At 41.4% G+C, this 27053-nt stretch overlaps 1 protein-coding gene across 1 annotated transcript; it reads right to left on the bottom strand.

Moving 5' to 3' along the window:
- Positions 1 to 7059: 7059 nt before the first annotated feature.
- LOC117232439 lies at positions 7060 to 25887 on the bottom strand. The gene is made up of 8 exons (XM_033491788.1): positions 24532 to 25887; positions 21520 to 21798; positions 16835 to 17151; positions 15977 to 16224; positions 12516 to 12699; positions 7620 to 7805; positions 7303 to 7563; positions 7060 to 7246 (listed from the first exon to the last, which is right to left on the bottom strand). The coding sequence occupies exons 1-8, from the start codon at positions 25885 to 25887 to the stop codon at positions 7132 to 7134; spliced, it is 2946 nt and encodes a 981-aa protein (XP_033347679.1). The 3' UTR covers positions 7060 to 7131.
- Positions 25888 to 27053: the final 1166 nt, after the last annotated feature.

A 27053-nucleotide genomic window follows, 5' to 3' on the forward strand; every position in this document is an offset into this window, starting at 1 on the left:
GCGGTCGCGAGGAAAACGCGTCAGCGAGAGGCGTAAATTCTCGCTACGATTCGGTGAATCGACGCCGCGAAGTAGTCGTTCCCCTGTTTCGTTTAGGATAACAGAGGTAGTTGATATGAATATGACACAGTAGTAAGTTATATTTCACCGTTTATTCCACAACTTATAACGAGGATAGTTACACTGGTGCGTATGTACGAGATGAGTGACTGAGTGATCTGCGGGTGTGTATACCCGCTCGAAGGATGTTGACCGTTCGAGGGATGCAAAAACAGTACTCTTGGAAGACGATGCTGTCTCGGAGGAGAGCTAAGGATGAGTGTGTCTAGCGCACGGGACCATCGGATTTGTTCGTGACGATGTTATTTAGGAGAGTGAGGGAATAGGCTTCGTTTTTAATTGGTTAAACGAAGGGTCTTAACCGCCCTCGAGAGAAAGTGGTTAGTGGGAGGAAAGTTGCAGCGTACGTGACAAAAACTGACTTTCCCTTGTTAAGCCGTGGTAGACAATAGTCTCTAGAAATTCCTCCGAACCAGATGTTTGTTTCGTTTGAAGGACCTTTTCTAGGAAATCTATGTGATTTATGGAAGGTCCTTGAAATCATGGAAGATACGCTGCGAGTATCCGAAGACATCTGGTTGCCATATTGTCTGCGGTGTGTGGCCTCGGCTAGGTAGAGTGTTACGCGACGTAACAGTTTCTGTAGTATCTGTTGTATTTAGATTCCCTTATCCTTTTCTCCCTCTCCTCTGTTTCTATTTTCCTTCTTTCTTCTATGATCTGGTTCGCTGTCATCCTTTCTTGTCTATCTCCTGCCTCTCCTTGAGTCGTTCCCTCTATCGCCCCCTCTAACCTCATCTTTATTTTCCTTGCTCTTTTCCCTTCTTGGCTCTTTCCCCAATTCCTTTCTCTCTCCTTTATACATTCCTTCACTAATTCCTTCTTCGATTCCAAGGCTTTCTCCTTATACCTTACTGCTCTTTTCAGTGCCTTTTCTCTAATTTCCTCTATCTTGCACTCCTCTCTCAGGATCTAGTTTGGTGTTGTTGTGTCTAAGCCTAGCAACCATCTCACGTATCTCCTTTTTACCCTGTCCAGTCTCTCCTCTATGTTCCATCCCCACACCTCCGCTCCATACAGCGCTACACTCTCTACCAGTGCTCCAAACATCCTCATTCTCCTCTTGTAGTACCTTTTAAATATCCTTTCTCCTACGCTCCATCTTCTTCATCGCAATTCCACGTTGCATACTTTAATTTGTCCATATATTGTAAAAACGGATGTTAACTCTCATTTCAAGTAAGTGTCCTCGCTCCCTCCAGAATCCACAATCGATAAATCGTTGCCACCAACGATCGTTTTATAAGGATGCATCGAAGATTAGAGGACGAGGACGAAGATAACAAGAATTTAAGAGTGGTATTTATATTTAAATTTGGTACTATTGAGTTCTACTCTGGATAATGGGTTGGCATGGGGATTGATTTTTCCGGGTTTATAAACAATATTCATAGTAGCCGCATTCTTTCAATCTTGAGCGCCACCTCATAATTTTTGACATTTGGATCGTTGACGTAATGTATCCAAACATGGGGCTGATGGACAGTGACTACAGTGAATCGTTGAATATACAAATACGGATGGATATGCTTTACTTTTTTATCGTGAAATAATGGATTTTAGGCTGATTGAGGGTTTGAAATGCATATGCTGCGGGTATGTCGTTACTAATGAGACCATGGCTCAGAACGGCTTTGAGGACAGAAATTGAGGCAGCGATGGTCACTAAGAAGGGCTGTAACAAATTTGGGAATTGAGGCAGGGCTTCGGAAGATATGATATCTCGCAATGCTTCAAAAACAGTTTGAGCTTTCTTATCCAAATTAAAAGGTACCTTCTTCTTCAGAAGATGAGTATGTGGCATGGAAATTTTAGCAATTTTCGAAGCATCTAGATTATCTTACTCAGTCAGGAAATAGCTTAACATTCTTTTGGGTTTTAAGTACTGGAAATTATTTAACACTTTGACTGCTACGTTGGTCATATGTCTGGCCACGGTTTCTTCTGCGACGCCACGGTGGTCATTGGTGCATCTAACGGTGCACTGAGTTAAAACACTGTGGCATTCCTCAGCGAAATATGTCAAAGTATTAATTACCTCAATCGTTATCGAGTTGAGCTTAACTTCATTTGTCGAAATGTGATGCCCCAAGTATGCTAATTCTTCATAGAAGAAGAAATATTTTTCCCGAAGCCAGGGGGGTCGTCAAGACAAGCGTTCCCCTTACGTGAGTCCCCTATGTACACCGCAGGGTAGGTCACCGGGAGTATACTACACTCTCTCTACGCGGCCTTTGATAGTAGCGCACCCACGATCCCGAAGCCAAGGGTGGGCCGTCGGAGTAAGTCCCGGGACCGGATCATCGACGTTGACCAATGCCCGTTGTCTTGGGCCCTCGCTTACGTGAGTTCCATCTGGAACTATCGAGTTCGGTTAGCAAGATCTCTGACCGGCAGTGACGTGGGTGTACATCCACACCGATAGTCTCGCCAATGCTTGAAGTTGGGACCTCGTGCGTCGAGTGAAGCCCAGTGGAAGTTGCAACCCCTCAGCTCGGCCAGTTTGGGTTGGAAGCGGTGGTTGAAAGCCAAAGGCTGACCAGACGGCCGATTTAAGGAGTATTTGGTTCCCCCGAATAGCAGTCGGCAGGTGAGCAGCGCCCCAACTGCTCGGGAACCATCCTGAAGAGATGGTAGGACTAAGAAAGAAGCCCCGTTCGACCTAGTCCCGAAACCAGAAAGTCCCTACAGGCCTAACTAATACAGGTAGCAGGGTATGGGTACCGAGTGCGTTGATTGGGTGTGTTCCCAACCCCGTGATCTTACGGGTGCCCGGATCCAGTATGGCTACTTCGCCGAGGTACGTGCCCGTAAACTAAACCTGCTACGGCGGCAGACACTGGATGCAGCACAAGTGCCCCCGGTCCCAGCTCCAAGTATCTGAAACACTGTAGAGGCCTCTTCGAGATGGCTCGAGCCTTGCAATTAACCAGCCCAGGAGCAATCCTTCTCGCCCGCATTAGTTTCTCTGCTGCCGCCGTTGGACACCTGATCCAGGCTAACTCCAGGCCGCCTGTGGAGGTCCTGGGTATCTCCTACTTAAACCTCCAAAGTCCCACATCCCAAGCCCCAGCAAAGATGTTCCGAAACTCTTTGGTGACCAAGATGTCGATTCCGATCACCCTCAGCTCCGCTGTCCTTGATCTAGCCGCGGCTCTCACCGTGGCCGGATCTAGGGCATTGGCCAGCCGTGCGGTAAGTGCAGGCGTCTTATTCCTCTCCTTATTTCCGGGGACTTCCAGAATGATGGTCCCGATCATTGCCTTTCTAATTCTAACCCACTGAATGCCGACTGCGGCTAGCGGGACGTTTTATGTACCCGTCGCCAGCACCTCAGCGTAAGGTACCTCTGCCTCCTCGCTCAACGAGTCACCGCAGATGATCGCGGTAGGTGAGTGAGCACCGACCCCCTATTCGCTTGCACCGGCACTCATTTTTGGTGGCAGCAGCGCGGTTTCCGCAAACTTGGTGGCACTTGGTCTCATCATGCTCTTCATTCTGCTTCCCGACTAAGGACCGCTAGCCGGTGGAGTCGTTGCTGCATCTTTTCCTGCCTCTTTCTCTGCGTCTTTCCTCATCTTCCCTTTCCTAGGCTCGACGACCTTGCATTCACCACCCTCCTGCTCCCTCAGGAGCGATGGTAATTGGCATTAGGTTGGGATAAGGAGTTACACGTAGGAGTGGTTGCTTTCCTCGGCCATGCCTTCGAGCTACGCTGACATTGTAGGTGCTCTTCTGGGGCCCTCATTAGCAAAGCCCTCAGCTTTTCTATTTTTCTCTCAAGGGCAGAGAGACGCTCACTCTTCTCACCGTCATCCTTCGTTGGGCGATCCGACTCGGAAGTGGAGGCATCGCATCGTGTATTCTCCTGAAGAACGCACACAGCCCTTCCGGATAGCTCTTTCCGAAGTGCCGCTTTCTCTTCCTCCAACACCGCTAAACGCACCAGCCTTGCACCTCCAGTGCAGCAGGCAGAGCCCGTCCTCCTGGTCAACTCCATCGCACCAGCGGCAATGGAGCTTGCCGCCTCCTTCAGAGTCTTGATATAGGTGTTCTTTCATGTTAGTCGATGTCGTCGCCACCTTTATTACCTCCTCGGCCCACCTTATTAATTCAGCACCTACGTCTGCTGTCAAGGACGTCTTTATTTCTAGGACCAGCTCCAGAAGTACATCTGATGTTGTGGAGGTCAGCTTCCTTTTCCTTGCCCTGAACGTCGTTGATGAGGACGAAGCCACATAGGCCAACGACTCTACGACGTGGAACTCACACTCCCCTGCGAGATTCTCACCGTGGATGATCTGGTACTTGATGTCATGACCAATATTAAACTCTCTGGCCTATCCGTCCTGTTCGCTATTCTCCTGAATCTCCTGGTCACCTTCGTGGTGTTCCTACGCCACGATAACCCACATCTGTCTCGTGCTCCCTCGCAGGTGGCAAAAGGTAGTGCTGGATTTTTACCTGCTAAAACCTCCACGGACGGGAAAGTTATTAGCACATGGAGTCCATCTGTCGACCTAGTTTTGTCTAAATACACAAGTGCTCCACACAAACTACCCACAACCGCGCGAAGTAGCCCCCCCCCACACTTTTTTGACTGTGTGGCACTTTCTGGAAACTTGGTGGTTTCCACCCGTTCAGGCAGCCAAGGACGACGAGATTTGAACTCGCGACACGTTGCCATCCAATCGAAGCTCAACGAGCGTAGCTGTCTGCCCCACCAAGTAGTACCTACTACCATTAGTTACTAGTAGCTAGATTAGGATTCTCACGTCGCGCTGAGCGTCGAACAGTATGTTTATTTTCACATTCCTCTAATTCAATGGGTGGTACTGTTGCAGTGACATAGGTAGAGGTAATGTTAATCGCAAAAAGCGTAAGTAATGCTTGCCCTATGTAAACGCCTGAATCAGTGATCAATTCGCTTATGTGACCTACTTTGATTTTAGATTCCTTGACGGGCTGGGCTATATGGTTTTAGTACGAGGAGGCAAATTAAAAGAAGACGACGAAAGAAGGAAGAATTCCTTTATCACCAATCAAAAGACTATTCGCCTCATTGTTTCTATATTTCAATATCGTGTTTTAGTTTTCTAAAAACGACGTTCATAAGATGATCTTGTCAATGGAAAGATCATTAAAGTAAAGTAAAGATTATTAACAATTTGAAACTTTGCACTAATATGATGGGCTTTAATGAAGTTTCATCGTAAGTAAGTGTGATTCCTAAATCAATGCCTGTGAAATTTTAGACACTGTTGGTATTTACAGTGTCAATAAGGAAATTAGCAACCCTTTCTCGAAAACATGACATTTATGAATTGATTGGATTGGATTAGATGACACGTATACAAATAAGTCATCACTGACACACAATGGAATCGTTTTATGTTGGTGTGGAAGCATCTTTGTTACATTTGGCGCTAGCATCGTTTCGAGCTTAAATTATCTTGATGATAAGATCCACTTCGTCTACAAAGTGAGAACAATCACGGCGCAAACGACCTACGTAGATACAATTTGTTATTTTTGAAATGTATTCTAAAGATTTTTGCACCCGAGAGAAGAGAATGTGAAGATGAAAATAGTTTCGAATGATCGATCGATTCTGACTTGACATTGCTCGCAATATTGATGGTAGTTGTGAGATCCAGTGCATTGTTAATATCTTAACAATTAAAAAATGCAAACTAATCCGTGTGAACTACGTAATAACACAGAAATTGTTCTTGTATACAAGAAGAAATGGCACCGAATACATACACCGAACTGTTGTGGAACTTGGAGAGAAATCAAACAACCAGTGTGTCTCTGCAAAGTACAGTTTCACTATATGTATGGGGAAAAATAAATCCTTATCTTCTGTAAACAGTTTGTCGACTGTCTAAAGTCAATGTTGCTGCTCGATGCATACAGCAACGATTGCAGAATGACAGTTTACATTAAATTGTTCTACACTGAAGAATATAACGAGTGATCGTGACAGTGTAAGTTTAGAATAGTGTATATTATGCACATGTAGCGGAAAAATATAAATGTGTGTATGTGATTATGTACTTCAGCTTATGCGGAAAGGGAAGACTGGGCGGGTGCTACGTAACTACACGGATTACATTCTACGCGGTCAGTCGGTGTTCTACCCGTACGTTGTTTTAGAGAGCACTGTATATGCGTATTTGGCGATCTCTACTGCGCTATTTAATATCTCGCTGAGTATACGAATTAAAATAGAAGTATTCGAATAAAAATAGAAACGTATAAACGTGACCACCGGGATCGATGTCCTCGGCGGAAGTGCGGTCGCCTTACTTTCTTCTTTTGTTCTAGTTAGTTGTTAACCGTCCTTCTTTGCCACCATGCGGTTGTGACATTAATCACATCTCAACCTACATCAGAGATAAGACATCAACCCCCGACCTTCGGATTCCTTTGGACACATCATCACCTTATCATCGTAGCCTACACCAAGGCTGTGATGCACCTTAGTCCATATCAGAGATAGGATATCGACCCCGACCTTCGGACACTTTTCCTCATCATAACCTACACCGAGCCCCCACAACATCCTCAAATCAAAACGTATATAAACCGAGACTTCAGTCAGCTCGGGCAGTTCTTGTTCCAGCCGCTGTTCTCGTACAACACCTTTCTCCGGTTCAGTGTTATTCTTGTAAGTGCTAAAATTTATAATAAAATTCGATAAAAGGAAATTACAAGTTGGGTTACGACTCAGCCTTCTTTTCTCTTAAAATCGAAGTATCAATTTTACGTGACACGGTCGTAGCTAGCAAGCACGCAATAAAGTGTTCTGAATTATCTAGTGTATTTAATATATTTTAATAATTTGTAATATTATACAATAGCATTATACATATATTATTCACAATATCGACAAATAACTTCATTTATCCACACCCTTCATTTATCTGCCGGACACCCTTTATATGTAGCGACATGTTCCTATTCCAAGGCCCTTTTCCATAATGTTCCATATACGTTGTTCTTGATTCAAGCGGGAAACATAACATTGAAGTAGTCGGTGCATAGCAATATTGTTACCGATATTATCAGAAATAAAATGATTATACCGAATCCTTTAGTTATCTGACGTATCCAGTAGAATCTAAAATAAAAGAAAATATCATATCGAGTCATTTTATCAAATATTTCTATACGTACATCGATAACCGTTGCGCTGCTGTATTTATAGATTGAGAATCTTCCTTCAGAACAAATATCTTAATTCCCGCCAAGTAATTTGCTAAATATTTCTTCCAATCCATATCCCGCAAGTCCAGTTTAACAAGATTTCCATCTTCAAAGGTTTTTACCTTGTTTATCATGTCAGCAATGTTATCTCTTTTGAAAGACCATTCATTCGAGTTGAAGTAGCCTGTCGCTGTGACCAATTTATTGTAAAATTTGCTCATATTCATTGCCCTGAAATGTCGTTTTTTGAGTATTTTGATGTGCTTGACAAATGATAGAATACTCACATTGGTTTACTACCTTGAAGCCTTAAAAAGATATCCACGGCAAATGCAGGTAAAACACTTAGAAGTATATTCAGTGCATCGTAAACATATTTGTTTGCTACTACCGTGCAACTCGGATACCACAACGTATTTTTCATCGGTATTTGTCTGCTACATTCCACGAAGATATCTATGATCTCACCCAATCTTGAAAATTGAAATATTTACACTTGTAGAGGTAATTGAACTACATTCAAGATAACGCATATTACTATTAGAGTATGTCAGAAGATATTGTGTAATATCTCAAGAAAAATTATGTAATTTTAGTTGTACTATATTTACAGCTTTCTGAATTGACTTATTGAGGACACAAATGGACGCGAGTACAACATTCCTAGTGCAATATTTCTTTTGTTATCAACGTTACATTATGTGTGTATTTGTTTATTAGTATTATTAGTTTATTAGACGTGGGTTATATAACAAATATAGTATTTCTATCTTTCATTATCAATCTATCACTGCAACTTCTAATTAGGTAGTGAACATTAAAAGGTTTACAATTCTCATTACTTATTTAATTTTAATACGATTCGTACGGAACATGGTTCAAGAAAATTATAAATAACTTTTTAGCCTTTAATATCACATAAGAAAGATTTATTCTCGTAGTCTAGGTATTTCCAGATGCCATAATTCAGATGTGGATAGCCTGTTGCGCATTGACAAGCAGTTTTTATCCATTTGCAACCTAACAATTGGGCTTGTCGTAACTCAATAAGGCTCGGTTTAAAAACAATTTTATTAGCAACTTGCTGCAAACTATTGTAAAACTTCATTTGCAGCTTCCGACTGAAAATTTCTTACGTACAATCGATATTTTATTTATATCTCGGCGGAGAAAATTTGTCTCAAAGTCGGTCATATTGTTCTAAATATTGTCCCGAATCAGATTATCCAAAAACATTCCTGCTTTCAATCTGTTCTTGAACAAAAAATGTTAATGGACTAGAAGACTGTAAGTGAAACTGTGATACCTGATGCAAGTATAAATTTCGTTTGTCGCTTTTTTTTCGAGTAAATCTAGCTTTTCATTACTAGTAATTGCAATGTAAATCCAAATGAAGTTACAAACATTCTGGTTATTATTGCTAGTTTCAAAAGTAGCATAAATATTTTGAATTTCAATAAAGCTAACTATTGGAATTATAACGGAAAGTCGATTTTCATAATAATTTAATTACGAAATATTATTAAATAATTATTTAATTGGAAAGTCAGTGGCGACGAGGAAATTTGTCTCAATAAAGAAACTAGTAATATCTAAAGTTCGATGATACAACACTCTGTCGTAAAGGGTGAAGCTTCAAACATCTGCAAATAGGTTATAATATTTTGAGCTATCTCATTGTGAACAATAAGAATGCAGCACTAATCGATTGAAAGTTTTGTATTTTGCTATCACCTATATAAATTATTTGAGGTGTCGAGTGTTGTCCGCGATGATTGTAGCTGCTGGCTGTAGATGTCGCTGCTGGGGGTATACTGCTATTTTTTTCTAATTTAGATGCGTGGAAGAAGAATAGAACTACGGGCGCCGGGATTCGAACCCGGGTCCCGAGAACGTTCGTAACCTAAGGCGCTTACCACTGCGCTACCGTCGTCCGGTGTTAGTTAGTGTCGAGTGGCGGTATTTGTTGTCGAGTGCTACCACATATTTATGAATTAATGATTTAGTGAAAAATGTCAAAACACATTACGGTCAAAGGTGATTAAATAATGATTTTTTTTTTGTTCGGCACAGAATCGAGCTATATCTCCATTACGTTAAAGAAGTTTTCAGTTAAAAGAGAATGTCTCGCTCGTTATCTAGAAAATAAAGTGTTGATGAAAATAAAATTTTCGTCATTTAAATGGAAATTTTAGTTAGGTCTGTGAGAATTGTCTGCGTTTGCAGATATGTTTTTGGTAAAGAAATTAGTTCTATTAACTGAAAAGGTGTGAGCTTGTTTCCGTTTAACAAGATGTTAGTAAGTGATCTTATTCTACAACTTAACGCCAGTTTTCTTGCGGCAATCATAATTGAGAATTTGCACCGCCTTAGAAAATGTTACAATATATGATTTAAGTTGCTATTCAGTAAGTGATTGAGTGATCTGAACTATTGTTACATTGAAATTGAAATTATTTCATACATTTTAATACATTTCGGAGCTGGTAGTATTTTCTTGGAAAACTTTGTCATTTCACATTTTTTAATACAGCGATCAATACTACAGAATCAACGTAAAATGATCTTTATTGTCGTTAAGAAGACGATAATTTGTTTCTATCTATTTACTATTCATTTTAGTTCTTAATTCTTATTAACGAGTGAGAAAACTAACTGTACTGCGGCACCGATATTATGTTTTGAACAGTGACAGAGAAGGATATTTCTATAATTTAATAAATATGATAGAGTGATTAAGTGTGTCACATGTCATTTCGCAATGAAAGTAGACTCCTGTGGACTCCCACCAATAAAAGCAAACATCAGCTGAAGCCTACATTGGGGGACGCAAGCGTTTAACAATTTGCTGATGCAGAGCAAATTATTGAAGCAACGCTCGCTCGGGCTGTTATTTTGAATGCACCGTACGAAAGAGTAATTATGAAGGAGTCTATTCAATAACGTTAGATGAGGGATCATGAGTTATATTGTGTCACGTAGGAGACACAAGAATTCACGAAATTGACAGATCACCGGTGATCTCCTCGTGTCGTAGTTCGAACGTTTCACAAGTAAGGTAAAAATTTGGATTTTAGACGTAATAGTAAAATTTATTGTACGAATCCAACAGAGTAACGATTCAGAGTGTTATAACAAAAAAGGTGTTAAGTGCTGATTTAGGAAGGTTCTAATACTAAGGTTTGTTACTTCTGGGGGGGGGGGGAATGGTTATCGTACGGTGTATATCATACGCGGCTATCCTGTTACTATCTGGTTATTGTTTCGATGGCTGTGGCATTCAGGATGTTTTGTCTATCCTATTACTGTTTCTGAGTCTGTGACTATTGTGACGAAACGTAGCAATTTTTGATAGTTTAATAGATGCAATGGGAATTATAAAGACATTTTCACGGCCAGCACCTTAAACAGATCAGCTGGAAGAGAGGGAATTGCCGGATTCGATACTCATAAAATTCAACAACGAATCTATTAGAATCAGATTCAAAGATACCGATGGCTACATCCGATATCTCCCGCAGTAGCAACATTTCAAGCCACGAAGTACAATGGAGACATTGAGCAATAAACTACATGACGAAAGAGCACTTGCCGAAATGCAAAGATAACGAGAACTTCATTTGCAAAATCAAATAAATCCGAGATCAAACCATTCGAGGAAATACCTGCAAAAAAGATTTCTTTCAGATAGCTCAACTCAATCGATGAATATACATATAGATTGGGTTATCGCAAAAAGAAAAAAGAAAGAATAATATAGAAAAATGTTATAACGGGATATTTTAGAACATGTCCTACGAGATGCAAATTCCGGTTCGTCAAGCCGTTGCGAAGAAACCGGTAAACACAAAAGAAAAAGTTACTACACATCGAATTGAGACACCTTTCTTATTTCCGAAGAAGTATTAAAAGCGTAAAGACGTTTCTATGACACATTTACCTTCATTAGAACAAATGAATCCTATGTATATGTCGGAGATGAAAGAACACCGGAGCCTTTGGAATTTTGGATAATCCCGCAACATTGTAACCTAGAGTCTACTATAGCTGTAATTGAACAATTGTAGTTATTCAATCCGATTGTAATTGTTCGCGGGTTGTGATAATGAGCTTGGGCTCGAGGCGACAGTCAGTTGCCGAACGTAGCCGCGGTCACGGGATGAACGCTTTGTCTAACAAAGTCATGGAATAATTCTATAGCTCTCCTTAAAAAGGAAATAGTTGTAACACTCGACAGTAAACATTCCAACGGTCTCTGTCCCGTGGCTCGCCACACGCAGATCCTATTCTTCGAGTAAGATGATTGCCAGATGTCGATGCGTCTCCGCAGTACATGTTCGGCTAGCCCGAGGGCCCGTTATAAATCTTAAGGTTTAGTTAACTAAAGTCCTTCAAACAGACAAACAGTCTTTGTCCCAACTACGGGAAGATAGGGTAGACCTATTTTTCAACGAGCGGCGTCTCCCACTAGCAACTTTCCCTCGAGGGCGGCTAGCATCTTTTTCTAACCACCGATATGGAGATTGACCAATTAGCAGCAACGTCAATTTCCCTTACTTTCTGAACGAAGGCTTTTCTCGACGAATCCGATGATCTCGTATCCTTAGACACACCCCATTATAGTTTTCCTCTGTGGCATCATCGGGACGGGAAAGGCATTCTCGCTCGCGATCTCATTGATGAAAGGAGTAACTCTTTACGATCAGTGAATATTACGCGTCCGACTTAGATTTTGTGGGTACGTTCATCTATCATCCCGTCGACCGCGGATTCGTTATTGAACCTAGGATCATTGTCATTAGTTTCTCGAGTACCTAACTACCGCGGTTACTTGTTCGGTTCTATAATAATCGTATTTGCACTAGTCAATGTCTTCTCTATTACATAACGACAACGTGTAACCCAAACGAAGATTCGTTTCACGCTCCTAACCCTAATTCTAATGTAAACCCGACATATAAATATTCACAGAAAAAAATCTGGCTGGCTCTTATCCATTTGTGTTCTCAGTATCTTTTTCTAAGTTTATCATTATCTCTTGTACATTAATCACACTGGAATGCAATTTATCCATTGGCGTTTCCATTGATCGCATTGCTTAAATGAATCTGAAGCTTTTAGGATACTCTAACAATTGAGTTACGGTAATTAAACAAATTCTGTAATAAATATCGGTTCCGTACTTGATGGGACGTGCGCTGCTCGTACAGTTGTAAACTTTGACCCTATTGTCAATATGTAGCGTGACGTGCCACGCGGCACACATTATCACGTCGACTACATAATCAATAGGCACTACATCTGATATTACATCTGCCTTACCCAATAGTACTTTTGCAATACCATTGCCGATATTCATGAAGATACCTGCAACGTCAAATTGGTTCAAAAGTTATTAATGATTCTCAACTGTCTCGAAATGTAGCGACACGGATATGGGAAGAGTAGCTGTAATTGACAGTAAAAATACAGGTTAAATAATGGCGATCTGGTAAAAATTAGTCAACTAGCTTCTCAGAAATTAATTACAACTATATTTTTCTGAATTTTTTAACTTTATTGCCTAAAAATGCTCATATTGTTCAGCTTCGCAAATAACTCATAGCGATCAGTGTATCTGTTGAAAGAAAAAGTCGTATAGTCAATAATATAATCAGCCGTACATCTTAACTTGAATTTTAGGGAATAACGTTTGTAATGTCACAACTGTTTCTTCTTTTTATCGTGGAGTTGATCAGCGTAATCGCTTCTGTGCAGATCGTTTCTCATAATCAAAACGATTATGATAACTGACTACATCTGTTTTTAATTTCAAGATTATATAAGGGAGTTAAATGAATTTTCATATCGCACAAGAAAACTGAGTAATTCTAAACGTTGTTTACGTCATTTTCTCCCTCTGTACGCCGTAGGTGACAAACACGATTTTGCTTCGCGCCGCTTAACCACAACCACAATAGTCATACGGACGAGGATGCACTAACCACTAGTACACCAACTGACAATCACTACACCATACCCAAAGCAACAGCACAAGAAATCAGAAACATAATTGAGAAAACGAAAAATAATAAAGCACCAGGAATCGACCTAATTAACGGCAAAATCTTGAAAAACCTTCAGCCAAAAGCGATAAGACAAATCACAATAATAGTTAACGCAATACTAAGAATACAATACTTTCCAAAAACTTGGAAACTGGCACAAATCATAATGATACCCAAACCAGGCAAGGACCCACATGAAACCAAGTCCTACCGACCAATCTCACTACTTCCGGTGTTCTCTAAGATACTAGAGAAAATAATCTACGACCGGATAAAACCAATAATAGAGAAGAACCATTTAATACCGGATCACCAATTCGGATTCAGAAACAAACACTTCATATAGAACAAACGCACAGACTCGTCAATGAAATCCTACAGGCGCTGGAAACAAAGCAATACTGTACAGCTCTATTTATGGACATAGAGAAAGCATTTGACAAAATAAACCACGAAAGCCTACTACAATCAATCAGGAAACAGTTCCCGGGGCAGATATAGCAACTAATCAAATCATACCTAAGCAGCAGAAGCTTCATAGTAAAAATCAAAAACACACACTCGGAAGCTAAAGAAATCAAGGCAGGAGTTCCGCAAGGAAGCGTCCTAGGACCAACCTTATACACATTATACACGGCCAACATACCAACAACTAACAACAGCAAAATACTGACATTCGCGGATGACACAGCTGTACTAGTCATGCACACTAACTCTGCAACAGCAGTTACATTACTGCAAGAACATATCACAAAAATAGAAAAGTGGCTTCAAGCAAAACAAATCAAAGCAAATCCCGAAAAATGCAAACACATTACATTCACACTGCGAAAACAGAAACCACCAAACATTGTACTAAACGGCACACGCACAATACAAACAAGGCAAGTCAAATACCTAGGACTCCACTTAGATTCACGACTCACATGGAAACAGCATATTAAAGCAACAATAGATAAAATACAGATGGCAAGGAGTGCAAATGTATTGGCTAACAAGTCGAAAATCCAAACTAAGCATAGAGAACAAACTAAAAATATATAAAATGGTCATAAAACCAATCTGGACGTACGGAATAGCACTATGGGGAACAGCAGCAATGAGCCATATAACCAAAAGACATAACCTAACAAACAAGATAATGGTACCCCGCTGGGGGTAGCCACCCACATGTTATATTAGCACACCGCTATAATATTTTACCAAATGTCCTACTGGACAAATTGTAAAATTGTAAAATAAATAAATAAAAAAAAAAACTTCTGCGTTTGGCCATACGTTGAATAAGTAGTCCAATGCTAATACATATCCATCGCATATATTATATAATTATTTAAAATTATTGCCTCTTAAACAGAAATATATTATATTTCGCTCATTGTTGCCAGATAAAATGTTTAATGATATTACCGTGTGCTTTAAAATTTTATGTTGTTTCACGTTTACTACATCATGTACATCGTAACAAAGCATATCCTACTGTCTCGAGGGGCGCATCGCACGTCTTATGCTTAAATTAATTCCATTTAATTCCATAATACTGTACTACACTACACATTTTAGGCTGAAACTAACTGCTTGTAATTGGATTGTATGTTGAAGGTTCATATCCCCATAATTAAGTTAATAAAAAAAGAAATAACGGTATCATGAACTAATTTTTATAGCGCAATAAGCAAAAAGTATTGTGGCGGCACTTGACAGTAAACTTCTCAACAGTTTATGTCGCGTGACGCACGACACAAAGACCCTATACCTGCGGACAAGATGATTGCCAGATGTCGATATATTCGTACCGAATATTTCCAGCTAGCCTAAGGACCGCTATTAATCTTAGAATTTATTTTAGCTAAGGTCCTCCAAAGAGACAAACAGTCTTTATTTATCAGCCTCGAAGTCGACCACCTACCACGGGAACACACGAGAAATCTGCTATCTCGCACGTACGACGCTTCCCGCTAGCAACACCCTCTCAAGGGCAGCTAGCATCCTTTTCCAACGACCAACACGAATTAGTCAATAAGTACTTAATTAACTTACTTACTTAATTAGTCAATAAGTAGTTAACGTACATTTCCCTCACTTTCCGAACCAAAGCTTTTCTCAAGGAATCCGATGCCCTCGCATCTTCAGACACATCCCAACACAGTTTTCCTTCGCAGCAGCATCGTGACGGAAAGCCAGTCTGTTATAGTAGCGCATCTCGAATCATAGCTATCCGAGCTCTAACTTGTAACCGTGCATTCGCGAACCGAATATAATCGCGAGTCCTGCCTCAAGTGTACTCATCGACATTACAGTGAATAAACATTTATCGTTGAATAAATCTGAGTTTTCCTTCCGACCCTATCACGACATATCACTTCAGTATATTTCCATATACGTAACCTTCAGAATGTGCGAGTTAAAAATTGTCACAGTTTTATTCTATTGCTGATTTCTTTCATTCTTATGAAAATTATGGAGAGCTAAGGTCTTGTGATACGAGTGACTTGTATTATTCGGAATCACTTGGATGTAATGAAACGCTCTTATTTGCGATATGAGTGAGATATGAAGTGACGAGGGATTATCATTGTAAATATTTATAAAAATACCTGATTGTCCAGCAAAAGATACCAACCAACCAGGGTACGGTTCTTTTAGCGAGCAACAAATTATACTTGGTCGTACTATCGCAACAGTCAATCCTTTGCTATTGTTGGATATTGTCTGCTCTGCAAGATTCTTGGTGAACGTGTATGTATTTGGATACGTTTTTAAAATTCTTTCTTCGAGCAGATTAATCAATTCTTTGTCTTGTCGGTCACATATATCTATCACGAGAGAAGGATCTAGATTCGTGCTGCAAAATTATCAAGCATAAGATAACATGTTTGTCACGCTAAAGTCATTAATAAATTGCAAATTTGACGCATTTAAAGATTTAAAATGCAAAAACGCATAGAATGTCTAATAATATAACAGAATATAATGAAATAATACACAATAATATAGAAAGAATCGAAGATGAAGTACTTGCTGTAATTTTTAGTAAACGAACAAAGTTCTGCTTAGATTCTGTTCCTCAAATCATGTTTATTCATCTTAAAATATGAATTTATAATGATATCCGTGTCTAGTTGTTATCATGTACGTGTATCAAAACAAGTTCATCATTGAATTCAATAAAAAGAAGAAATTAGTAAAAGGTAAAATAATTTTCAATACGTAATTTTTATCATTGACAGATCTTGTATCATTGATTATTTCTTGTGTAAGTTTTCTTAAATTTATACCTGTTTTGACAAGTATTTATCATTTCAATGGAGACTGGCAAGTGTTAATCAGATAGACAAGTAAACAAATTATACTAAGTTATACATTACTTTCATCGTTTATTTATATTTAGAAGTAGGTTATGCACGACATTGAAAAAGTTGTTTAAGGAATGACGAATTATAACTGATTCTTACGTGTAGACCTTTTCCTCGATGTCTGATAGATTCGGATTACTGTAAGCTGTGCTCACATAGACAACGCTAATTACATGCTTGAGTTCCTTGCACAGTTTGATAATATTAGCGGTACCTTTCACATTTGCATTGACGACCATATCCAATGGTAGATGGAAATTTATAGTGGCCGCAACGTGGAATACTATGTTTACATTCTCTATCAACATATCTCTGTCTTTTTGCAAAAGACCTAAATCTGATAGAGTCACGTCGCCCTTCACGAGATGAATTTTATCGAAAATTGTTGGGTTTTGTGCTCTGACACTATCGAAAATCTGAAGAATATAATATATAAGCTCGGTTCCCAATATAGAATATTATTAAGCATACTAATTTTCTCTTAATACATTTCTGACCGATCAGGAATAAATTTTTTTTTTATGCAGGAAGTTAAGTTGTTAGTTTCTGTTTAACGTAGCCGGTCAACAGTGTGTTAAAAGTGTATGTCTGCAAAAATACGTTGTAATTTTTTTATACGTTTCTAGACTGCTTTAAAACTTGTTCAGTATAATTACGATACTCGCATCTCATTATAGAGCTAACGAAGTTTCAAAAAATGTATCTAGCCCAGGTAGTATATGCATACAATTTTGCAGTGCCTACATATTTTCGTAAGTCAGTATAAGCATGCATTATTATATTCAGATTATCATATCCCCATGAGACAATAATTTATATCAGAGAGGAAATGAGAGTACTCGCGTTTATGTTCCTGATTATTCCCGGACTAATGTTGTACCACGCGAACAATACTGGAAGATGAGACACGCTAGCATATAGAAGAATCTATATAGTTAGGGACCTGCCCTATTCGATTCCTCATTAGCGTAAACCAGTATCTACTTAGCTTTATGCGGCAAGAACCTATTTAATTGTACGGTTATACGAAAGAGCTCATATGTATTTGTCTGTCCGAGATAGGTAAGTATGAGAATAACAAAATCGTACAATAATTAGACTAATTCTGAGATGCCCAAGAAAGAGAAAGTAATTGTTTACAATGTTTGTTTTAGAGAAGAAATCGCTAAAGACGCTATGTAACTCGCTAATTTGACCTCACGAGAGAATAACTTTTTGTCGCGATGATGCTGCAGAGGAAAACTATGATGGGGCGCGTCTACGGAAAGTGAGGGAAATTGACGTTACTGCTAATTGATCAATTTCCATGTTGGTGGTTAGAGAAGGATGAGACTAGCAAGCCGTCCTTGAGGGAATGTTGCTAGCGGGAAGTGTCGTTCGTAGAAAAAATAGATCTTCCCTATCTTCCCGTAGTTGGGACAAAGACTGTTTGTCTGTTTGAGAGACTTCAGATGATTAAATCTTAACATTAATAACGGCCCTCGGGCTAGCTGAACATGTACTGTGGAGATGCGTCGGCATCTGGTAACCATCATACCCGAAGAATAGGGTCTGCGTGTGGCGAGCCACGGGACAGAAACTGTTGAAATGTTTACTGCCAAGTGCCGCTACAACTGTTTCTTTTTAAGAAGAGCTATGCTATTACTCCACACCTTTGTTAGAAAAAACGTTCATCCCTTGACAGCGGCTACGTTCAACGACTGGTTGTCACCTCGAGCCCAAGCCCACTATCATAAATCTCGAACAAATACAATCGGTTTCAATGGCGACAATTATTTAATTACACCTAAGGTAGAATCTAAATTACGCTGTTAAGGGATTTTGCCGAAGTTCCAGAGGGAAGGCTCCAATGTCCTTTCATCTTCGACATATATTTTTTGTTAATTGCTTATTTCTTAAATTTTCGCTGAAAGATTTCGTATCCTCGTTTCATTTTTCACAATCTTTTTTCCGTTCCTTCGCCATTCTTTCGCTGGATGTCAAATGAGACGTATCGTCTGTTCACAATATAAATGTTCATCTTAATATAATCCTCCTAATTTTAACAAAGATCAAACTCCATAGGACCAAAAATTTTCGTTAGTAACGAAAGTAAGCTGAAGTTAAACTGATCAACCTCATATAAGTCATGTGCAATCCGAAACGAGGGTGGACTATGAGAAAGTATGTGAATAACGTGCAGCTAGTTCGGCTATTGTACATAATTATTATTATTTCGATTTGCCAAATACATATATTCTGCTTATTTTACACTCGATTAATTAATCCCATCAATAAGATAGATGAAAGTGTGGTCAATTACTTTATTTAATTACATCGTTACACAAATTAGTCATTACATTTTCATCTCTTTCCATTTTGCCTACAATCAATTAGTTCTTCTGTTTTCATCGTTTCTGTAAATGAACACGCATGTAAGATAGATATCAGAGATATCATACATTTCATCAGAAATATTATACTGTATGCAACGATTCATTATTAAAAGATTGATACTTAGGTTTTACTACAACAAAAACATTATCGCGACGAAATTCAATCTAATTTTAAATCTAAGACGCTATCGTGTATTGAAAATGTGGCGGATCGGTACCAACAGGACGCCGACAGATCGAGGCATCAACGCGGTTGTCACGGTGGCCGTGGGAATGCAGCGAAAGGATAATTATATCTCACATACCTTAGCCACCGAAACAGTAACTAAGCAGTAACGGAATCCCTATGTGACCGGCATCCAGCGATAACCCCCCCCACAGGAACCAAACCCTTGATATAAAAATACCTCCCAAGTCAGTACTCGACATTCTATTCTGTTCTGTTATAACATTCTGTATCGTTACTCTGTCAGTTTCTAATAAATTTTGTAATGACGATCATAATTGAAATACAAATCTCTCACCTTACTTGCGGAACATGAAATTACCCCGAATCGACATGACACGGTCGTAACTCCTCCCGGGCGATCCGCGGGTACAAACCGTCAACACCAGAGGGCTACTACGACGACAACAAGTCTGTCTGTCTGGCTAGCGGTCGAATATACGGTGTCACGATACAAATACCGCACCTAGCGAAACTCCTTCTACGTCTAAGGCAGGGACTACCGGGTATAGCCTTACTTGACTGATGAGTCCACCGGTAGTCCCGGGACGAAACGCGAATTTTCTTTTCACCCGGCAGCGACTACCAACTACCGCACCGGTATTGGATAACTTATCACACAGGTCTTGGATCCTTCCGCAGTACGAGGAGATATGCATGCTAGGAGTCTTCTCGATCGTGCCCAGTTCCTGCATGCATAAAACAATGTCCATCGACGTAGATCTCCCACGGACATCTTCCAGTGCTTTCCAGAACTCCCCCTCACTGTTTTCAGGACTCTGATATCCCCGAGATACTCGGGGCGAACATGCCGGAAAATGTACACACGTGCTTTGTTATCCATTTTTATACAGTCTGGTCTCAACCTTTCTGCTGTCGTTAATCCTGACTCTACTGCATCCCAGCAGACCAGGAAAACCAACGAAGCTTCCGCATCGCCTTCTAGTATTCATAATTGCCCTTACTCAGGGTCGGATTCATATCCTTGTCCACATTACCCATTTCCTCCTGATCGACCATGGCGTGGTCTCTTCCCGGACAATTTCAGAAAAACACATAACCACAACAAATAAACGTCTTTACTGTCGCAGTTTACTGCCCTGGGCCCATAACCTGTTATTAAATATAGGTTTGGGGTTGAGATATAATTGATTCACACAGATTCAACTTTTGCTTTCTATATTTCACCTCTTCGTACAAAACGTCTGAACACACCGGATACACTTAGATAATTAACACGTGGTCGACTTCTAAGCCAAAAGAGCATCGTTAGAAGTCGTACCAACTTAGCTTGTAGGAACTAGCGATCATACCGACTTAACGTTTCTCAACAAGGGAATATTCTCCTATTTCCTCGAGAAAAAATATAGAAAATATATACATAGTAAATATAGTAGTAATCAATTTCTCTTTCTTGGGCAACCTGCAAATAGCCTAATTATTGTACGATTTTGTTATTCTCATACTTACCTATCTCGGACAGAAAAGTACATATGAACTCTTCTGTATAAATAATGTTTCAACATCTTTAATATATATACGGCTTCCAGTCTTTTAGTATTGCGACAGTATTACGTGTTTTATGATAGTAATTCTAAATTATGAGAAGGGAAAAGCGTAAATAAAAACGTAATATTAATGATACAAAATTAGATAATAGATAACGTTCGAAATCTTAAACTGCTGCCTTGTAAACGTCTTCATCCGTAAGGAATCAGAAATGAAATAACAAATAAAAATAGATAAATGAATGAGTTGAAAAGCTGCACTGATCGATTTCATAAATGGGAAAGTACGCAAAAGTGGTGATGTCAACCGCGTTTGTTGATGTGTTCGTTATTCACCTAAAAGTTCACTATTATTTATGTCATTCTTCTTGCAGAAAATGAGCCGTTTACTGCAAAAATGTTCGCAGTCAAGAAGTTGATTATCAGTTAATCAATGATAAAATAAAAATTCTGTAGGGAATCGAGTGGGCCATTCTTAGCTTCTCTGTTATCCACCGAAAAATTAACGAGTATATCCTGACACCATTCGCGCTCAAAACAGAATAGAAGTTACTGTTCCAAGTCGCGGTGTTGAACCAAATAGGCAAGAATTGAATTACATCATATTTGCATTAATCGGCTCACATGAACTTACGAAGGTAATATTATTATTATATAAGAATATTATTTACGAACCGGATCATATATTAGCTTCTCAAATCGTTGTTCTATCATTTGGTTACATTTCGGCCGGATCAATATAAAAATAGCAGCGATGTGTGAACACGTGCGTATCAGTTTTTCCAGATGGCCTTTGCCCACGAATCCTGTCGCCCCTGTCATAAGAATTCCAGTTCCGGCATAGAATCCCTCGATGGAATTCACATTACGTAATTTTTCATTTATCTCGTTTTCATTAAGCTTTGTATTCATTGTACTAAAATCACAGGGCTTCCCCTCTTTCAACCCAAATATCTGCAAATGAATATGAAAAAATAAATCGGAAAATTAATAAATAAAGAATATCGTACAATTTTATATCTTAAATTTCTATATATGTGTTATGTTAAAAAAAAAAAAATCTCAGGATAATCCGTACTAAAGGAAAAATGATTCAACGATGATAGTTTATTTCGCGAACTGAGCAAATGTGTAATTTTGTCACAATGCAGTTGTAGAGGATTGATCTTATCATGTATCACGAAATACAGTCTAATTGTTTGTGAGCAATTTATTAAAGATATTAAGAACAAAGCACAAGTCCAGGTAATAAGTCTTGCGAAATAAATACGCGCTATCTCAAGAAATTCCGTATATATGTCTGATGCGTCTGTATGCTTATGCTGCGATCGCTGAACTTCCTCGCTCGTCATTTCGTTTCTTTATTTATACTGGTCGGGGGACAGTCGGAAAGTTTGAACTCGACTGCGTTTGACGGTTGAAAGTAGCGGCGACGTTGTTTTGCTCGGAGTTCATTACTCCTTGCAGTACCTGTGACCTAACGGTCATGATACTCCGAACAAAACAACAACAGGATTTGAATTTGTCCTGCTCGCGTGCCGCTACACAGTTCATTTGCTAACTACGCCATTATATGTGTAATCATTAACATTTGACTTCTGATTTCATTAAATATCGATACTATAACAATGTTCCTATTAACATAAAAATGTTTCATTTAAAAGATTTTTCAAATGCTAATGCGTACAAAACGCTATTTAAAAGGAGGAAAAGAGTACAAAAATTCTTGTATAAGAAATATTTCATCTCTATTATCATTCAAATAGCTTGGAATGCTTTAAACGAATATTGTAATATAACTTCCAAGTCGTTTCCTGCAAATTAATATACAGGCTCAATTAATAAAATTTACCACTTTGAAATAATTCACTTTCTGTTGATTTATTCAGAAAATATTTGAAATACAATTTATTGCATTCGAACAAACTGATCAAAAGTATATATTCTGATCTTTTTATGAACTAAATTTTCTGAAATATCAATGTGACCATGAGTTTTTTAAATGATACCGCATATTTTTCTAGTGCTCTGTTGTATCCGCCAAAAACACGAATTCAACGACCTATAACGATTGAAAAACGGGGAATCTTTCATCGATGTTATGCGATATGTAAACGTGTGTGATTGGGGGTGTGCATTATTAGCGGTATGTGTTCCAAATCTTCAGTGGCATGTATGAAATAGCAAGTAAGTGAAGATAGAGCATGTAAAATTTAGAAGCAGTAGGATTTCGAGCGTAAATTAGCAAGTTAAGGGCAATTATGCGTTTTTCCATTAATATACCATGGCAACACTATAATTTTAACAGGTTAGGGACCCAGAATTCAACTATAGACCGTACGTGTGAATTTTTGGAAAGAATAAAGGAAGTTAATGGAACGGTAAGATGGCTCTATTTGGATATCAAGAAATCGAAAAGCTTGGAAACCCAAATTTCTAGTATTTCTGAATAAATAAAGCCCTATAATAATACCAGTCAAACGTACGCACAAGTTGTAAAAATCTCGCATAACAGTACATCGCGGAATCACTTAACCGACAATAATAACAATTATCTAGAACATTTATTACAAAAGTTAGCCGCTCCAATGGCAACTATCTTAAATCTCCTAATGGAACTGCTAACGCTACACAAACTAAACAAAACATAACTCATATCATTGTATGGGACTACAACAGGCTGCACGTAAGATTGCCCGAGCTAAAAGAATACGCATCGAGGAACAAAACGGACATTCTTCTTCTTGCAGATACACACGAAACAAATGAGTCATACTTCAAACTACCATATTGCACATACTGTGGCACTCCTCGCCCGAAATAGCACAGCTCACGGAGGAATTGATAATTTTATCAAAAACAATATAGACCACATACATCTGAGGAGCTGAATGACTTCCTTAAAGTGTTTGAAAATAAATGTTTGATAAATGGAGACTCCAATACTAAACATCATTTCTGGGGTTGACAGACAATAAATAACAAAGGCGTAAAAGTACACCAAAAGATCAGTCCCTTCGACTGGAAGACTCACATTCTGACCGCGAATAATAATAAAATACCCGACATATTGGATATTTCCTGCCACGTGTCGCTCTCCACATGAATCGTAACGTGAGGCAGAAAAGGAATACGTCGAAACTCGCGAATAGCACAAACCACAACTCTGGGCAAGTGGAATTAAAAACAGAAAATTTGAAGGAAATAAAAGATACGACGCGTACAAATATTCTAATATCACAATAAAACAACAAACTTAAAAACATAAAATTATAATATTACTAAACTTAACCTTTTCTTTTTTTTTTTTTTTTTGTACGTGGAGAAATCCTCATGGACACTCCGCTGCTGCAATAATCGCGTAACAGCAGAGTAGTGTCGGACTCCTACCGACTAAAACTCCACGATGACCATCTTATGCGCGTGACAGGGGTGCTCCAGGAACCTCTTATGAATTAACTTCAGTTGCATCCCCTTCTCGCGTTCTCTTGTTCGAGCCGGCTATTGAGTAGGCGTTAGGGGGAGGTCGTTGCCCCTAGTGCTGTCACTTCTTCTGGTCGTAGTCCGTTGGGGTGGTGGCGGGGCGGCTCTGGGTCGTCTGACTGCCATCCTTCTCCATCGTCTTATCCTGCAGGGGTGAAAGTTTTTCTTTCTTTCCCTTTCCGCTCGCTTCTTCGCGAGCATAACTCGCTCGCAGAAGAGGCGGACGGCCTCGTATTCCTGTGACCCTCTCAACATCGCTTCTACAATCGCTGAGGGGGTCAACGTTTCTCCTATGACGTGCCGCAGGGTGTAGCGGGGCAGCTCCCACGCCGGACAGAGCTCCAGGGTGTGCTGCGCTGTGTCCCTGCCCTCTCCGCAGTGGTGGCAGATGTCTGTCGTCTCTCGCCTTATTCTCTTTAGGAACTCGCCGTACACGCCGTGTCCGGTGAGTACTTGTGTCATCCTGAATGTGAGTGGGAGGCCGTGGCGGCTCCTCCATGCCTCCCAGTTTGGTAGGACCGCATCCGCGCCTCGGTGTTCGCTTCTCCCGTTGATTAGTTGGGATCGCCACAGGTTCCACGTGTCCTCCTCGGCGGTTCCTGTGTCGTTTGGAGCCGCCTGCTCGGTGGGGTCTTCTCCCGGGTGCCATTCTCTCCGGCGGGTGTATCTCTTTTTGAGCGCCAGCGCCCGCAGCTCCCACGGGGGGGACGCGGCTAGGGTGGACGCCGACGCGTGAGACACCGTCCGGTATCCCCTAATGATTCTGATGGCGGTCACTCTGTGCAGCCTTCTCAGGAGCAGAATGCTGCGACGGCTTGCCATCAGGTCGTCCGCCCATACTGGGGCCCCGTACATCACTCGTGACCGAACGACGCCCTCGTAAAGTCGGCGCACCGCGTCTCCGGCCCTGCCGATGTTCGGTAGTAGGCCGCACAGAGCATTGGCAGCCGCTGACACCTTCGGGATCAGTGAGTCGAAGTGCGGCTCGAACGTCCACTGGCTGTCGATGGTGAGTCCCAGATACTTCATCTGTGATCCCACCCGGACGGTTTCACCTGCCATGTTTATGCATAGGCCGGGCGGTGGTGTCCCTCGCCTCTTCCTGTCAAAGAACCAGGTGGCCTCCGAATTCGCAGGGGAGACTCTCAGGCCCAGTTCGTTCACGGCATGGGTCGCACAGGCCGTTGGGATTCCGCCAATGCGCAGCGTCTCGTGCCAGCCACGACCCTCCACCAGGATTAGGGTGTCGTCCGCATAGCATACTATGGCCGCGCCTGGGGGTAGCGGGCATCGTAGTACCTCGTCGTACGCAACGTTCCATAGTATGGGGCCCAGCATCGAGCCCTGCGGGACGCCACGCTCGACGGATCGCTTTTCCTCTCCTGCCTTACTGGTGTAACACACCCACCTGTCGTCGAGGTAGACTCGGATCAATCGGACGAGGTAGCTGGGAACCTCGAAGTGCTCCAGGGCCGTCACTATCCTGTCCCATGGCATGGTGTTGAACGCGTTGACGATGTCCAGGGAAACCGCCAGCGCCACGCCTTTCCGGGAGACCATGTCCTCCGCAATCGCTCGTACGCGTCTGACCGCGTCATCGAGCGCCCCTTCCGGAAGCCGTACTGGCTTTCGTGCAAACCTGGCACTTGGCCCGCTATGTGTCGTTCCAAGCGGGCGGCGATTACCCTCTCGAGTAGTTTGCCGACCTCGTCCAGTAGGCATATCGGCCGGTACGCTGACGGCGAGGTCGTCGGTCGGCCCTCTTTATGGAGCAGGACCAGCCTCGCCGTCCGCCACGCCCGGGGATAGACTCCCTCCCTCAGGCATCTTGCGAAGAGGTGCCGGAGTCTGGGGGCCATGACCCCCATCACTTCCCCCCAGATCCGGCCAGGGATTCCGTCCGGGCCCGGTGCCACGTTGCGGGAGGTCATTCTTCTGGTTGCCTCCCATATCTCCTCCTCCGTGACTTCCCAGTCGTCCCTCCACTCCAGCGGTCGTGTCGTTTCCCGTGGCCGTTCCGCCGCTCTGTTTTCTTGTGGGGGAAAGAGCGTTCCGGTGATCCGCGTCAGCAGCGCAGGTTCCATTTCCGCCGTTGTCAGGGGGCCCTTCGCGCGTAGTTTCTGTGTCACCGTCCTTTATGGCCTCCCCCATGGGTCTGACTCGACTGTTTCGACCAGTTCCGACCAGGCACGGTCCTTCGCTTTTTTAATTTCCCTTTGTTGCGAGCGCCGTAGCGCGCGGTACGTCCGGTAGCGCAAGGAGACTTCTTCTTCGTCGCGTCGTCGCCAGCGGCGGGCCCTTAGGTTCTGTCTTCGGGCCCGGACACATCTCGTCCTCAGTTCCGCGATGTCGGGGTTCCACCAGTAAACTGCTCTGCTTCGCACCGTGCCTGGTGTGGCCCGTGGCATGGATGCGTCGCAGATTGCTGTCATGGCTTGGCGGAGGTTCTCGGCCTCCTCTTCTACGTCTGCTTCGGTCGTCGTTGTCGAGGCCTCCCAAGCTCCAAGCTGTTGCTATAGCAGCCGCCCGGAGTAGATCTTCATTCCTCTCCTTTATTTTCCATCTAGGCGGTGGGCGCGTGTGTCTCCCCCTCGGCGGGCCGCGCCCGTCGTTTGTCGTCGGCATTCCAGGTCCAGGTGCGTCCACCTCCATGAATATGTAGAGGTGGTCCGACAGCGTCTCGACCCCTTCGGCCACTCTCCAGCCTGAGATCCGCCTGAATGCCT

Source organism: Bombus vosnesenskii, unplaced genomic scaffold, assembly GCF_011952255.1.
Source record: "Bombus vosnesenskii isolate JDL3184/JDL3185 unplaced genomic scaffold, Bvos_JDL3184-5_v1.1 scf7180000013288, whole genome shotgun sequence".
NCBI classification, from domain to species: Eukaryota; Metazoa; Arthropoda; class Insecta; order Hymenoptera; family Apidae; genus Bombus; species Bombus vosnesenskii.